The sequence below is a fragment of the Danio aesculapii genome, chromosome 17 (assembly GCF_903798145.1).
Source record: "Danio aesculapii chromosome 17, fDanAes4.1, whole genome shotgun sequence".
Classification (NCBI taxonomy): Eukaryota; Metazoa; Chordata; class Actinopteri; order Cypriniformes; family Danionidae; genus Danio; species Danio aesculapii.
This window is the reverse complement of record NC_079451.1, coordinates 3,601,986-3,617,443: the sequence shown is the minus strand read 5'-3', so window position 1 is coordinate 3,617,443 and position 15,458 is coordinate 3,601,986. Positions and strand designations below refer to the sequence as shown.

General features: G+C 35.8%; 1 protein-coding gene across 1 annotated transcript in view; it reads left to right on the top strand.

The window, feature by feature from the left end:
• The window catches only part of arel1 (apoptosis resistant E3 ubiquitin protein ligase 1), a 47,097-nt gene that overhangs the window by 5,691 nt on the left and 25,948 nt on the right, over positions 1 to 15,458 (top strand). The window contains exons 3-7 of the mRNA XM_056476478.1: positions 3,580 to 3,748; positions 6,802 to 7,022; positions 8,839 to 8,910; positions 14,419 to 14,645; positions 15,116 to 15,353. Coding sequence (XP_056332453.1) covers positions 8,895 to 8,910; positions 14,419 to 14,645; positions 15,116 to 15,353 — 481 coding nt within the window. The 5' untranslated portion in view covers positions 3,580 to 3,748; positions 6,802 to 7,022; positions 8,839 to 8,894. The remainder of the gene's footprint in view (positions 1 to 3,579; positions 3,749 to 6,801; positions 7,023 to 8,838; positions 8,911 to 14,418; positions 14,646 to 15,115; positions 15,354 to 15,458) is intronic.

Here is a 15,458-nt window from a genome sequence, read left to right as displayed (position 1 = left end):
CTAATTTGTGCATCTTCTTACTTCCGGGTTCAGCAATACTGCCGCTGTGGCTGGTGACGTCATACTTAACAAGCGGATTGATGCTATGTATTTGCTGTTGGCTTTGTGTGTCCCGGCCCTTAACCACACAATACAGGCATGCCTGACACTTGATGCAACATTATGTGGTAGTGGTGCTGTGGCTGTCGATGTTACTCAACTATTGTGATAGTGCCATTGCTCACATTGTGGATGTCATATATAAGTGCTTGTTTATTCTACAATGTGTCTATGGTGCAGAATGGAAACTGTAAATGTGTCCTCTGGATACAAGGACTGTCATGAACACTGGTAGTGGCTGCCAGAATGCCATTGAGTGCTCTGCATTGTATTTGCAATCGTCTATTCTTGTGCAACTTGCAAAAGATTCTGAGGTAATATTGTCTAGCTGTGGCTATACAGAGCTGGGTTCATAGTATTTGAATGCCTTTGGTGGGTGAATTTGCACCAGGGTGATTCTTTATTCTTTCGGTACATTTAGTATTTTAAAAAGTTAAGGGAAATAAAATCTAAACAGCTATTTTTCCCAGTATCTTATTAAAAGCATATTAAATTGTAACAATTTAGTGCTTGTCAAACACATTTTTGGTTTTTTACTTTTGGGAAAAACAGATTTCTTTATCTGCTTGTTAAGTGTGACGTTAGAGCCCTGCACGGGCCTTAAATCTAAGCCCTGGTCCGAGACGCACAGGCTGTTGCCCGGCCTTTGTTCGCCAGCTCATCAAACTTTTTGGCCCGAGTTCAACCCAAAGCCCATTTTTTTTTCTGCCAAACAGCTAATACTGTTACAGTCATTAAAATAGAGCAGATTTGTATTTAATAGTAAGTCGATGTTTTTTCGTCAGCAGTTTTTTCGCATCAGTGTTTCTTGAGATTGAAATAAGAATAAGGGATGATGAGGCAGGGCGGTGCTGGATTTGTGCATAATTGGAATAAAATTCTGCATGCGCCCGTGGACTTACAGTTGTGCAGTGTCTTTAACCAGTTGGCTCATCATTTAAAGTTGCCACTATTTGAAAAGTTGACCAGAACCTCTAGCATTTTTTCACAGTTTTAAATTCGCCATTGGCAGTTTTTCTCTTTATGTTCTCTATTACAAGGCTGGAAATCTCTATGCGCAAGGCATCACTGGTGCTTCCGACCGCTTACAATCGAAGTTTTTTTTCTAATGCAGGCCCGAAAGGCCCGATATGCGTGCTAGATATGACGTGAAAATTGGCTCGAAGTCCGGCCCTAGGGGCATAAAACAGTCGGACTCGGGCTCAAATGCAGGGCTCTATGTGACATCACATGAAGAGGCTTCCGGGTCCAAGCACTCTATCAAACTGTATGTGGAGACTATATATATATATATATATATATATATATATATATATATGTGTATGTGTATATATATACATACAGGGGCGGACTGGCCATCTGGCAGACCGGGCAGTTTCCCGCTGGGCCGACATACTTTTTGGGCCGGGCTGATCATCTTCTTATGATCTGACCGGCCCATGTGCCATAATCTGCAGCCCATTGGTTCTTTTCTTTATTGACATTGGGCTGACCCAATCATAAACTTCCATTTTGGGCGCGTGAGAGCAGAAGCGGCGAGCAGGCGTCTGCAGCATTCAGCGGATCGACAACTGTTGCAAAGATCAATATATTACTGTCTATTCTATCTATTTACCTATCTGTCTATATAAATATACTTTTTAAAAACTTTTCATCTGCACCAAGGCCCGTGGCAACTTCCTCCTATGCTGTTTCCTTAACCCGCAAGTCTATTTTACAAATTATATATCATAAAGAATGTGCTACTCAAGCTCTATGAGGAGTGTCATTCATGTTTTTAAGATGCACTCGGTCAGAGGACAATTGCATGAGATATCATGGCATTTTGTTTTTGATCGTCAGCATGATGTAGGCTTATAGTTACAATATTATTTATACAATATAATTATAATGATATTTATACGTGACCAAACTAGTGTGCAACTTAAGCAAAACATAACTAAATATAAAAAAAGTATTAGTAGATCGGGCCCAAACAAATATTTGTTGCATTTTTTTAATTGTTTAAAGTTCATTTGATTGACTATGTACAATCTTTAATCTTTGTTTGATGTTTCATTGTTGAGTTAAACATTTTGAAGCGTCTATGACACATTGCTTTTATTATTTATCTTTATTAGGTTAATCAACATTAACTGCATGCATCTGCAGGCAGTTTTTGTTATGTTCATTATTTAATATAGGCTCCCTCAAAACACACAGGCATGCACAAGATGGACGTCCAGTGTGAATTATAGTTTAATTATAATAATAAATAAAAAAAATTAAGTTTTTAATTTGTCAACTCTCATTATTTCCTACTTTTATAGAATGGGAGTTGGTAAACATATTCAAGGGCGTGCACAGATGGGTGGCATTTTGATTGAATGTAGTGGGCCGCTCTGTCCCAAAAAGATTTTTTTTGTCCCAGTCCAGCCCTGTATATATATATGTATGTATGTATGTATATATGTATGTATGTATACATGTATGTATGTATATATATCTATGTATGTATATATATATATATATCTATATATGTATGTGTATGTATATATATATATATATATATATATATATGTATGTGTATATGTATATGTATATATGTATCCATGCCTAATATTAGATGGCAAGAAGGTGATTAATTTTTTAAAGATAGTTATAATTTTGGTCTCTGTGATGCAGCAAGTCCAGAGACTGTTGTGTACACTATGATTTTATATAAAATTCACTTAAATAGGTGATAGGACTAAAAAGTGGCCATAAACGAATATTTTCTCAATTCAAGCCCTGCTTGTAACTAATATAAAGCTGAATAGAATGAAAGAGGGAGTCATTATGATGTACATCACAGTGAAAGAGTTTATTGAAAGTTTAGTTGAGGCCCTTGTGACTGGCAATGGTTGTATTGGTTTTAAGCCCTGTCCCAAATGGCCTGTACACTTGCTTTATTGTGAATGCTTAAAATATCAATTCCACTCGTGCCAATTAAGTTCATAAAAGTGTAGGGTTAAACAGATTTCATAACATTGCAGATACTATTTTACAATGCTGACATATATTTGGCTTGAGTAAATAGAGATGATTTTTATTATTAATATTATTAGTTTATTATAAACTTTTCAAAAAATACAAGAATGTAAAAGCAAACATAAGGCAGATGTGGATTGTAAATTTTTTGTACAAATAAATGTAATTATCTAATAAAGATTTTTTTCAGTAAACTAATATTGTTAGCATATTTCCAATGATTAAAATGGCATTTCGATTTTGACATACCATTTTGAATGAGCCTCCAAACACTCCTTTCTGCCACTGTTTGCTCACATTTACCAAGGGTGCCAATATAAATGGAATGCACTGTATACATTACATGTGAACCTTGGACTTTGCTAACTAGTTCCTCATACATATTATAACATAACACTTCGGAGTGCTTGCACCGTCGCCAGGTCACATCATCTCCAGTGTTCTTTAGTCTGTCTGTTGTTGTGTGTCTAGATGTTCAGACCCTGGAGGAGCTGAGCTTATGCGTGCTGTCTCGACTGGAGGAAGTGGTAAAGGAAAAGCGTCACTGGAGGGAGATCATCGAAGCCCACGTGCAGCTGCTCAGAGACTTTGCCTTCCAGGAGTGGCTTTGTTCTCAGAGCCTGGAGCATTACTATCACACGTGAGTTCATATGCACATCATCGCACCTTCCTGAACTGTTCATCTACATTCTAGCAGGTAGGGATGGTTTCGTACACTGCAAAAATGCATTTCTTACTTAGTAGTTTGAGTTTTTGTCTCGTTTCTAGTCCATAAATCCTTAAATTGAGAAGCATTTTTTAATACAGTTTTCAGAAATAATTATTGAAAATGTAGTTTTTCCTTAAAACGAGCAAAAAAATCTTGTTTTCGCTTTAAAATAAGATTTATTAGCTTACCTCATTGACTATTTTTACGAAAAAAAGGTCAATTTTTATTTATAATTTTTGAACACAAAACAATATTTGTTGCTTGTCTAGAAAATACGAATGTGACCATGTTGATTGTAACTGTAGTGACATCTGAAACACGGCCTCAAAATGGTTTCCACCATGGAAGAAACCATCAAAACCAATTTACTTGCATTTTAAAATTGATTTTAAAATTATATATATTTTTAAAATGAATCTTTTAAGTGGGTTTTAAGCAAGCGGCAACCTCCCGCTCTCCCTCGGGAAGCTAATACGGAAGTAACTGAAACTGCAATTCATCAAAATTCCGCTAGTCCTGGCTCCATAATAGAGCAAATTGCAATTGAGCCCACTGTTAGAATGGCCAACTTTACAGCAGAAAAAAAGGTGTTTACAGTCTGGTACAAAGAACGATTTTGGTTCATATAGCTATTATTACCCTCCATGACAACTGTGAGGGGGGTGATTTTTTTCAGAACAGAATTTGGGCTGAATATGTTATCATGGGTCCAGTGCTCTAGTTCTCTGCTGGTTTTGACTGCTCGTCTGACCTACAGACCTGGAATCACAGAACCTGATGTATCCGGGACAAGATTTGATAAGAAAGATAATACTTCTAATAAGAAAAGCTCGTACAGGAGATAGAATTGTGGGCTGCTTAAAACCATAGACTGTAAAATATATGGACGGAGTATCCGTGACGTCACCCATAGGTTTCTGAACACTGCAAAAGAAGCTACAAGTAGGTGCGGCCAACCTTCGCCATTTTGTCCGCGCATCATCGCACCCACGGCGGGATACCAAAGAAGGGCAAAGAGGCGGAGAGAGAGCGTAGCTACAGACACCTGCTGGCACTTTGCTTAGACCTGGCAGACAGACTTTACTTTGGGAGAAACGCTTGATACTTTATTACCTGCGACTCGTTTGTGTTCTGACCTCATGTGCTTGGCTGTACACTATATCAATAAAGTGTTTAGACTTTTAAAAACACTGTAGTAACATATTGAGCCACTAAGCATTGTTCTTATGACGTTTATCTACAGGAGGAAAACGCGAATTACTTCCAAACACTTTAAATATAGTGCGTGTTAGTAAATGCAAGACTATTGATGAAATCCAGGATAACACTGTATGATAACGCTTCAGATGACTGTTCTAGAGCCTACAGCTAATCAATCTGTCAGATTCTGGAGTGCTTTACGGGTCTAAAGAAAAATATTAATGATTAATGATCTTCAATAAAACGAATACATTTATAGAGATGGTATACAAGTATATAACTTTACTCACATGGGAAACGGAGGCCACGTGAATGGTTTGTGAGCACAATTAAGAGCACACAGCATCCCATATCATCTGATAATTGTAAGAAAGAAGTCCAAAAGGCAGCTGACTGTGTAAAGCCACATAAAACAACACAAAAATACGATGAATATGCCGAGATCAGTGGCTAATCTGCCGGATTCAGCTGAGGTGAAGTGATGGTGACCAGCGAGACCTAGCTGTCACTCAAGTGGCCACGCCCTTAATTATGCAGACTTAATATAACCTAATATAAAAGAAATGGATGAGTTATAAAAAAATTCACCCCCCTCACAGTTGTCATGGAGGGTTATAATAGCTATATGAACCAAAATCGTTCTTTGTACCAGGCTGTAAACACCTTTTTTTCTGCTGTAATGTTGGCCATTTAACAGTGGGCTCAATTGCAATTTGCTCTATTATGGAGCAGGACTAGTGGAATTTTGATGAATTGCAGTTTCAGTTACTTCCGTATTGGCTTCCCGAGGGAGAGCGGGAGGTTGCTGCTTGGTTTAACCCTGTATTCGTCTGAAATTTCATTCATAATGGTCTTAAAAGGTCTTTAATAGTCTTAAATTCAGCTTGAAACCTGCAGAAACCATGATCATAATAGTCATAATCAGTGTTGGGAAAAAGCGACTTTAGAAATGCATTTGAATATTGAGTCACTCCCCAAAAAAGTCACTAGTTGCGTTACTATTTATGGTAAGTAATGCGTTACGCTACTTTTGAGTTACTTTTGCATTACTTTTTCTGGCCTGGCTGAGGCTTAATCGCAAGAGCAGGGGGCTTCTTTTTTTTTAATAGAGGAGCTCTGCAATTAACAGCACACTGTATAACCTTCATTTACCCTAAAAAAAAACACACGCACAAAAAAAGTAGGATAATGTTGTCTCCGGAGAACTTCCTGACCCCAGTACTATGCATGTCGTATATACAGATTAATGAAAGTTTAAAGCAATGCCTTTGCTAATTTTGTACTTTTTGTCTTATTAGTGAAGTAAAATATCACTGTCCATTCTGATAATCCTCATTTCCTTTTCTTCAATGTGCTCAAAATAATGAGAATATTTCCGTATTCTGCTATCTTTCTTTCATTTTAATTCAGCAATTATTTTTTTAAAAGGGAATTAACTAAACTAAAAAGTAACTTGCATTACATAAAAAAAGTAACTCAAATATTAATATTTAATTTTTAAAAGTAATGCGTTACTTTATTCCTTACTTAGAAAAGTAATATTATTATGTAACTCGCGTTACTTGTAATGCATTACCCCAACACTAGTCATAATATATCAAATTATGACTAGACATTTTTACGTATATTACCAATGTTATTTGTATTGATAACAGCTGGCACTCAACAATACCATGACAGCCACAGGTTGAAAATCACTTGTGTATATGTCTAACAAATGGCAGAGAGCACCAGGAGCTTCTTGAGTGATTATATAATGGCTCTTGTTCGTTGTATTTTGGCAGGTTGAAGACCTTGGGATGCACTAATTTGGATGATCTAGCCCAGTTTGACAGCCAACTTCAGCTCTCTCTGGCAGCGTGGGGCTATTACTACGAGGATTACATCAAACTATCCACAGGCGTTAGGGTTCTCCAGGCTTCGAAAGGAAGCAGAGATCAAGATTACGAGGTCCAGCTGGTGCACAGTCTTGCTGAGAGGAGGCTGAATGAGAAGTGGTCTTTTGGTATGTGTTTTACTGTTGAAGTTACCTTTATTTCAAATTGAGAATAGGGCTGGGTGAGCTATCTCTTTAAAGATTAGTACTGTAACCGCATACAAATTGATTACATGATTATCATATTCATATTATATCAATATATTTAGAAATGTGTGGGACAGTTCAGAAAATCATCCGTTCGGTTTGTATCATAGTTCTGTGTTCATAGTTTTTGGTTTGATTCAGTTTACATTGTAAAAAAGATTCCTGATTGTAATACTTAGACCAGGGGTGTCCAAACCTTTTGGGCCGAGGGCCAGATGCAAAGAAAACAACAACAACAACGTGTGTGTGTATATATATATATATATATATATATATATGTATGTATGTGTGTGTATATATATATATATATATATATATATATATATATATATATATATATATATATATATATATATATATATATATATATATATATATATATATATATATATATATATATATATATATATATGTGTGTATATATACAGTATGTGTGTATATATATATATATATATATATATATATATATATATGTGTGTATATATACATATATGTATATATATATATATATATATATATATATATATATACATATATGTGTATATATATATATATATATATATATATATATATATATATATATATATATATATATATATATATATGTATATATATGTATGTATATGTATGTATGTATGTATGTGTTTTTTTCCATGACCCATCCCATCATAGATCAGTAAACAAAGTATTTTTTAAGTTCTTGATTTGTTCTGGACTTGAACACTAAATATTTGCTTAGTTATTTTGGAAGCTTGATTTGAATTGGAGAGCGAGCCTGCTCAACGTCACTGCCTGACCTAATTGATGCTCTCGTGTTGAACAATACATTTGAAAAGCTTGCAAAATACTGCAGTATCAGCTTACATTGTAATGCAATACTATGCAAAAGTCAAAGCCGCCACCTGCTCTGGTGTTTTAGCAAACACAACAAGGATGTTGTAGGATACAAACAGAAAGTACAAAAAATATGTGCACAGAATTGAAACATTTTGTATTTAGCGTGACTTCCCTTGACACTAAGCACACTCTAAACCTAACCTGTTTTGGGGAGACTGTCCTGAAGTATACCAGGGATCTTGTATTTTTGAGTGTTTTATCAGCTGTGTTTTGCTACAAATATGATTTCACTGTTCAAGTGGAGGGCAAGAGATTGTCATAGACTATTTTGAGGGATGTAAACAAAAACAATGGTCCTTTTGCATTTCCTGTTTTACATTTTTATTTCCATAGCTTCTGATAATCCAGAAAAGCCCTCATATTGATAAATAATGTTATGATCGCTGTTATTATTTTAAGATATGATTAAATTGTATCTTGATACGGTTATGAAATAGTTTGACAACAAGCAGGAAGTGTTCATGAGCCAATGACATCGCCACATTGAAATGATCTATATATGGTCAATATACCATTGCTGATAGTCTAATGGTGGCCAAATACTTCTTTCCTCTGTGAAATGAAATTGTCTGGAAATTAATCAAGTTGGAAAAACATTTGGGGCAAAGTTTTGACATGCTTGAATTTACTCCATACTGCATACTCAAATAAATACTCAAAACTCATATACACACTTTATATCTTTTCCATGTTGTTTTCCCATCGTTTTTATTGGATATGAAATGTCCTGTCTGTTGCAACAGAGAGCTGAAAATGTAGGAGTAAAATGATTTCATGATAATGTCATTCATGTCAATTGTTTTTAATTTTGGACATTTTTGTTGTGTATCTCACCTCACAGCAGGAGCTCTGATCTTTGGCTGTACCATTGCCCTGTGCTTTCTGATAAGGGACCTCATGTTTTACGTGATTGGTGAGTCACCATTAAGTTTATGTCACATACACAACATTCATGGTTCATTTATAACTAGCAGTAAAAAGGGAATCATATATGCCCTGTAGATTGTGCTGTTAATTAATTATAAATTACACAGTGGAAAAAAGCAAGTATTAGGACCGTACAAAATCAAATGAAAAAGTATGGAGCCTGATAAATGACAGTATACAATGAGATCATGAGGAGAAGAAGCAGTTTTGGTCATCAGACTATGGAAGTGCTTGCTAGATGGCAGGGTGAATAGAGTTTTACCAAGGTGATCGGTGGCCTTGATGATTTTTGTGGCTCTGCTGTTCTGGCAATATCAGTTACCTCATCCAGGTATGCATTCTCGTTGTATGGATGTGAGGCTCGGGATCACAATATCATCAGCAAATATGATATTAAAGACGGAGCTTTGAGAGTACGTGCAGTCATGTGTAGAAAGAGCAGGGACTCAAGACTCAGCCCTGTGGGGCTTCTACATTCAAGGTGATGGGGGTGGAGGTAAACTGATCTAATTTCACTTAGGGCTGGGGGGTATATTGAGTTCTGGGGATTTATCGATATGATTCCCCAACGCATTGCGGGATTATCCAATATCTTTCATATCGATATGGTTTGAGGCCACACGTGCGCATTCTGCGTGAAACAGACCACTCCAAGGTAGCACGCGAGCTCCACTTGCACAGATGTGCGCATGCGCAAGTGAATGATTCATACATACAAAAGATTTGTTCAAAATAAACAAATCGTTCAAGAACGACCCATCACTACATGCGACATGGAGGAACATGCAGTGCCGGTGTTGTATCGAAATCTGACTCCCCGGACAAATCTGATTTCCCCTCATGTGCACGCACGTCACAGCGCCTGCAGCTGTCACTCTCAGTGGTTTATCAGAAACCTTTTATCGATCATTTCTTACGCAAATTGACAGCAAGAACGAACATGAAAGCCTTGTCAAATTGACAAGCAGCACCTGAATGTGTTAAAGAAATAAAAATGCCAAAATGGGACTAATTTATACCGCATTTTAAAAGTGAAACCACCTCATATTCACTAATTATAAGTTCAGTATTTATTACACGATGGTCTCTTCTTTACATTATCGTTATAACACGTTTAGCTCATCCTTCTGGTCTGATTATATTCTAATCATTATATTTATTTATTTTGTTTAATTGATTGATTGATTTTAGCTCCTTAACTGAAAGACGTGATTTGATTTGTGTGTGTGCCTAGTGTACAAACGGTTGGTGGTTTAAACGATTATTAAAACTTTGTAAAAAGTTAGATAAAAGTACATGCATTTTTCTACCAAACATTTCTTTTTCTATTTTAATATCTTGCTGTTAGCTACTCTTTTAACAAATAACAATATTTTTCAAGACATTTCTATACAGTTAAAGTGACATTTAAAGGCTTAACTAGGTTAATTAGGTTAACTAGGCAGGTTAGGGTAAATAGGCAAGTTGTTGAATTACGATAGACTATTACGATAGACAGATTTCTGTAGACTAGTCTGTAGAGGCTAATAATTTTGACCTTAAAATGTTTATTTAAAAAAATTAAAAACTGCTTTTCTTCTAGCCGAAATAAAACAAATAAGACTTTCTCCAGAAGAAAAAATATTATCAGACATACTGTGAAAGTTTCCGTGCTCTGTTAAACATAAATTAGGAAATATAAAAAAAAAAGAAAAGAAAATTCAAAGGGGGGCTAATAATTCTGACTTCATCTGAATATGAGCAATATTACACTGTGTATGAGCACTTTCATCAACATTGCAACAAGCTTAAGAACAAACTCATACACACTTGTTGTGAATTAGCTGTTTTTCTGGCTGAAAAGTATGAATGTGTGTCTAAATATGAATGATGTGTGTTGTTATTACTAAATGAGAGCCTATGTGTGTGAGGGACAAATGCAGGAAATGCAGGATGTGAAAAAAGGGGTCTTCAGAAGATCTGTTGGGACTGAAGAGTGTCAGGACGGAGAAGAAATTTCTCAAAGAAAATGATGTAACTGGGCAGTGGTGATTTAGTCAAGAGGATTTAGGTTTATTGTTCTTAGGCAAAGGGATGATGATAGATTTTTTTTTTTTTTTGTAGGTTATGTGTAAGGCTGCACAAGATTGTAAAAAATTGAGATTGCAATATATTATTTTTCTGCTATTTGGATTGCAATTTTGAAGGTAATTTGAACAAAAAGATGATTTAAATTACTAATTTTACATTGATGGGTTTAAAATATAATAAACACATTACAAGCAGAAAGTAATACAATAGAGCTACGATACTAATGGATTGAGCATTGCTGAATGTTTTCCAAAGAGTCTAAGAGTTTTGAGGTGCAGACAACAAACAATCAAATTTAAAATAACATATAACCCTTTTGGCGCGTAGATACTAAACTGGAAACGAAAAGATCCTCCTTGTTGCTCCACATTAATAAAGGATGTCATGTCCTGTCTTTAACTTGAGAAGCTAAGGCTTTCCCTAAAAAATAAAACAAAGATTTTCCATGTAATATGGAATCCATTTATTGAATACTTTAACAAGAGAGCAGTGATTGAACCCTAGTAAATGCACTTCAAATATCCCCCCTTATTTAGTTCTTTTATTCATTTATTTTTTTTTCTTTCTCTTCTTTTTCTGTTTTCTTTGCCCCTCCCCCCCATTTCTCCTGTTTTTTTTTTTTGTTCTCATATATAATAGTAACGTGATGTTACAATTTTGTGTTTAAAAAGAAAAAAGTACACATATGTAAAAGTTATCATTTGTACTGATGTAAAAATACAATAAAGAGAATGTTTAAAAAAAAAAAAAAAAAAAAAAATTTAAATAACACTGTATATAGTAGTCAAATTTTGAAGTGGATCAAAACCACTAGAGTTGTCCTAAAACTACTGAACACCCGTTCTTGACAATTTTGAAAATCTTTTTTTGTCCACTTTAAATGTTGACCACTGTAGTCTTCACTGTAGAAATAATTAAATACACTTAATCTTTGTTAAACTACAAATTTGATCATTTCTTGTGGCCAAATAGTAAATAAAATAATAATAATAATAAATTCATTTGAAATAGGCACAGGCCTTAATTTTTATTTTGCTCTATTAGGGTTTGCATGTTTTTTAAACTGCTTTTTTGGTTAATTATAATTACAACTCAACGTTTTAGATCTTGCGATGTGACTATTACAGATTCACATTATCAATGCTGACACAATATATTATGCAGGTCTAGTTATGGAAACGACAGAAGTAGCAAGGGACTCATTGAAGATAGATGTAAACAAACCAGTGATCTGATCAGTGCTGGCTCTTAGAACGTGCCCCAGATACCATTAGGTCTGGCTGATTTCCAAGGCTTTCTGACCTCATCTGCCAGGATGGAGATTTTTTTTTTTTTTTACAATTACAATTTTATTTAGACTAGAATAAAAGCAGTTTTTTTAATTTTTTTAAAACCATTTTAAGGTCAAAACTATTAACCCTTTAAAGTTATATTTTTCAGTAGTCTACAGAACAAACAGTCATTATACAATAACTTGCCTAATTACCCTAACCTGCCTAGTTAACCTAATTAACCTAGTTAAACCTTTAAATGTCACTTTAAGCTGTATAGAAGTGTCTTGAAAATATTTAGTCGAATATTATTTACTGTCATCATGAGATGACAAAGATAAAATAAATCAGTTATTAGAAATGAGTTATTAAACTGATTATACTTAGAAATGTGTTGAATAAATCTTCTCTCCGTTAAACAGAAAATGGGGGGGGGAAATAAACAGGGGGGCTAATAAATCACGAGGTTAATAATTCTGACTTCAACTGTACATACTTGACAACACCTACCAACCAGTGGTGTAGTCCTAAAAAAAAGGTGGTGTACTATTACCCACCTAACCCGCCCATGCTGTATTATAATACCTGAACGTTTCAGCGAGACATCATTCAGTTGACTTCGAAAAACAAATTAAGATGAGAGTTAAAAAACATTTGGTATACAGTTAAAGGGGTGATGCGAATACACGTAAATTAGGGAAGTCTAATCAGCAAAACAGGTGAGTATACTGAGGGTATACGCAATTATTGATCCTCAGAAGTCGTAATACCCAAAGAGCTAGTGGAAAAAAGTAGGCATACTGAGTATACGTGTGTATAGCCCCGACTACACCACTGCTACCAACCAAAATACACCCCCTCTCACTCGGTCCATGAAAAATTATTAGAATAAACAAAAGTCCATGCTATTAAAAAAGACTTGCAGATTCCAGGTTTAGCTCAACGGTTAGGGAAACCATTTTAAAGATTTACTGCTGATCACACCATGCTTTCCTGACAATATGTGCACGACAATCATAGCTTTGTTTAATTAATAAGGGGAATTATTAGGCATGTCTATGCAGGTCTGTTAATGTTTTCAGAAATTATGGGTGTAAATCTAAATGTTCAGCGACTGCCAATTAACTTTTTTAAAGGATATTTGTCAAAATGTTATGTCAATGTTAACATTATTGGAGTATAACATGATTTTAAAACTAGTTGTTCGCCGTCTGAAAAGCTTTCAGCATCAGTCTATTGTTCCCATATCAATTTGTGAACTCCCCAGGGAAATAATGAATAATTTCTGCACTAATTACCTACTGATTTCAAACATAAGCAGACATAATGGTCTGCAATACGTATACGAGGGAAATGTTCAGGATGTGAGTGTAAATGAAAACTAAATAAAGACCGAAGCTATTGACTACAAGTAATGATGGGAGGTTTGGATCAATTCAAATGTTACAAATTAATTCCCTAATACTCAATCAACACATACAAATGGTGGCATCTTAAACAAGACAATAATGCATCTGAATTTATAGGAGACTTTAAAGATTAATTCATTGTTTATTATGGTCTCCAGGCTGTGTGGTTTAAGTTACTTGTTATCTTCTTCAGGTAGTTCACTGGTTATTGCTCGAGCCTTGCCAGCGTGATAACAGATAAGATTAGCTCATTAGTCTTAAGTCCCAGCGTTTCCAGTCATCTGTTCAGCAAGTGATGACCACACAAAGCCAGCGTCCACACAAACGTATCCATTTCATACACTTGTCTAGGTTTCAGGAAAAGATTAGATATATATATATATCCGCTGTCGCCACTGGCTTGCATGGTTCAGGATCTATAGAGCTGCGCATTGTTGGATTTGCTCTTCAGTGTTTGGACTCTCATGGGTGATTTCAAACCACACTGAACTGAGCTAAACTGAACTTAAACACTACAAACTGAACTACACTGTTCCTATTTACTATGACCTTTTATGTGAAGCTGCTTTGACAATCTACATTGTATAAGCGCTATACAAATAAAGGTCAATTGAATTGAATTGAATATATCCAGCCTTCCTGGATGCCTGCTCTTTGTGTTGTAACAGGCTATCCGCTGGGTCTCAAAAAGTATTAACCGTATATACTATGTAACTAACATATGCTTCAATTTTCTCTCTTCAGGTGGAATAACTGTTTCCATCATCGCATTCGTCTTTACCATCAAGTTTCTGTGCGAGCTTGCTGCTCGTGTGGTCAGCTTCTTACAGAACGATGACCCTGCCCGACATGGAGACCGCAGCATTTACGACTATGTGCGGGGTAATTATTTGGACCCACGCTCCTGCAAAGTCTCCTGGGACTGGAAAGAGCCTCAGGAAGTGGGTCAAACCATGAGTTTCCGAGTGCAGGTAACCAAGATTTTCAGAAGATCAAATGTTTTTTATTTAGAGTTAGTTCAAGTCTATATGACAACACATTTGGTGCTCTGTGAAGCTTAGCTAATGACTAGAGATTTTAGCAGCATTCAAAATTGCCTACTACATTTACTACACAACCTTTAGAAAACTACATTCTGTATATTATGAATGGAGTAGTATGAATGGATTTCAGATATATTACATCCGCCGTTTTGTCATTGTCATGTGACCTACCTGCGTCCGCTGTGTCGCTTCACTCACATTAATGAATTCTCTTGCGTGGCATTATGGGAAAAGTAGCGTCCATTGGATGCACACAACAGAATCTCGCTGAAAGTAGCATCTCATCTGGGTACTTCTCACCTACTGTTTTTCCAATAGTTATGAATCCAGACATATGGTTCTGTTTTTTTACATAGAGCCTTTGTGTATTGATTGGATGTTTTGAATTGTTCTCTCAGCTTTTCTACAAAAATGGCCAGCCGTTTCCTGCACACAGACCTGTGGGACTGAGGGTGAACATCACTCACATAGAGCTGGCCTTAGAAGTTCCTGTAACCCAGGAGGTCCTTCAAGAGCCTGAGTCTAATGTCGTCAAAGTGGCCTTCACTGTGCGGAAGGCTGGGCGCTACGAGGTAGCTGTCAAACTCGGAGGACTGAATGTGGCCTACAGTCCCTACTACAAGATATTTCAACCAGGTACAATGCAACTGCCGATTCCTAGTGCTTTCTTTGTTTGACAAGAGGTATACTATATAGACTAAAAGTATTCATCTACACAATTGACACACTTACCATAGTTGA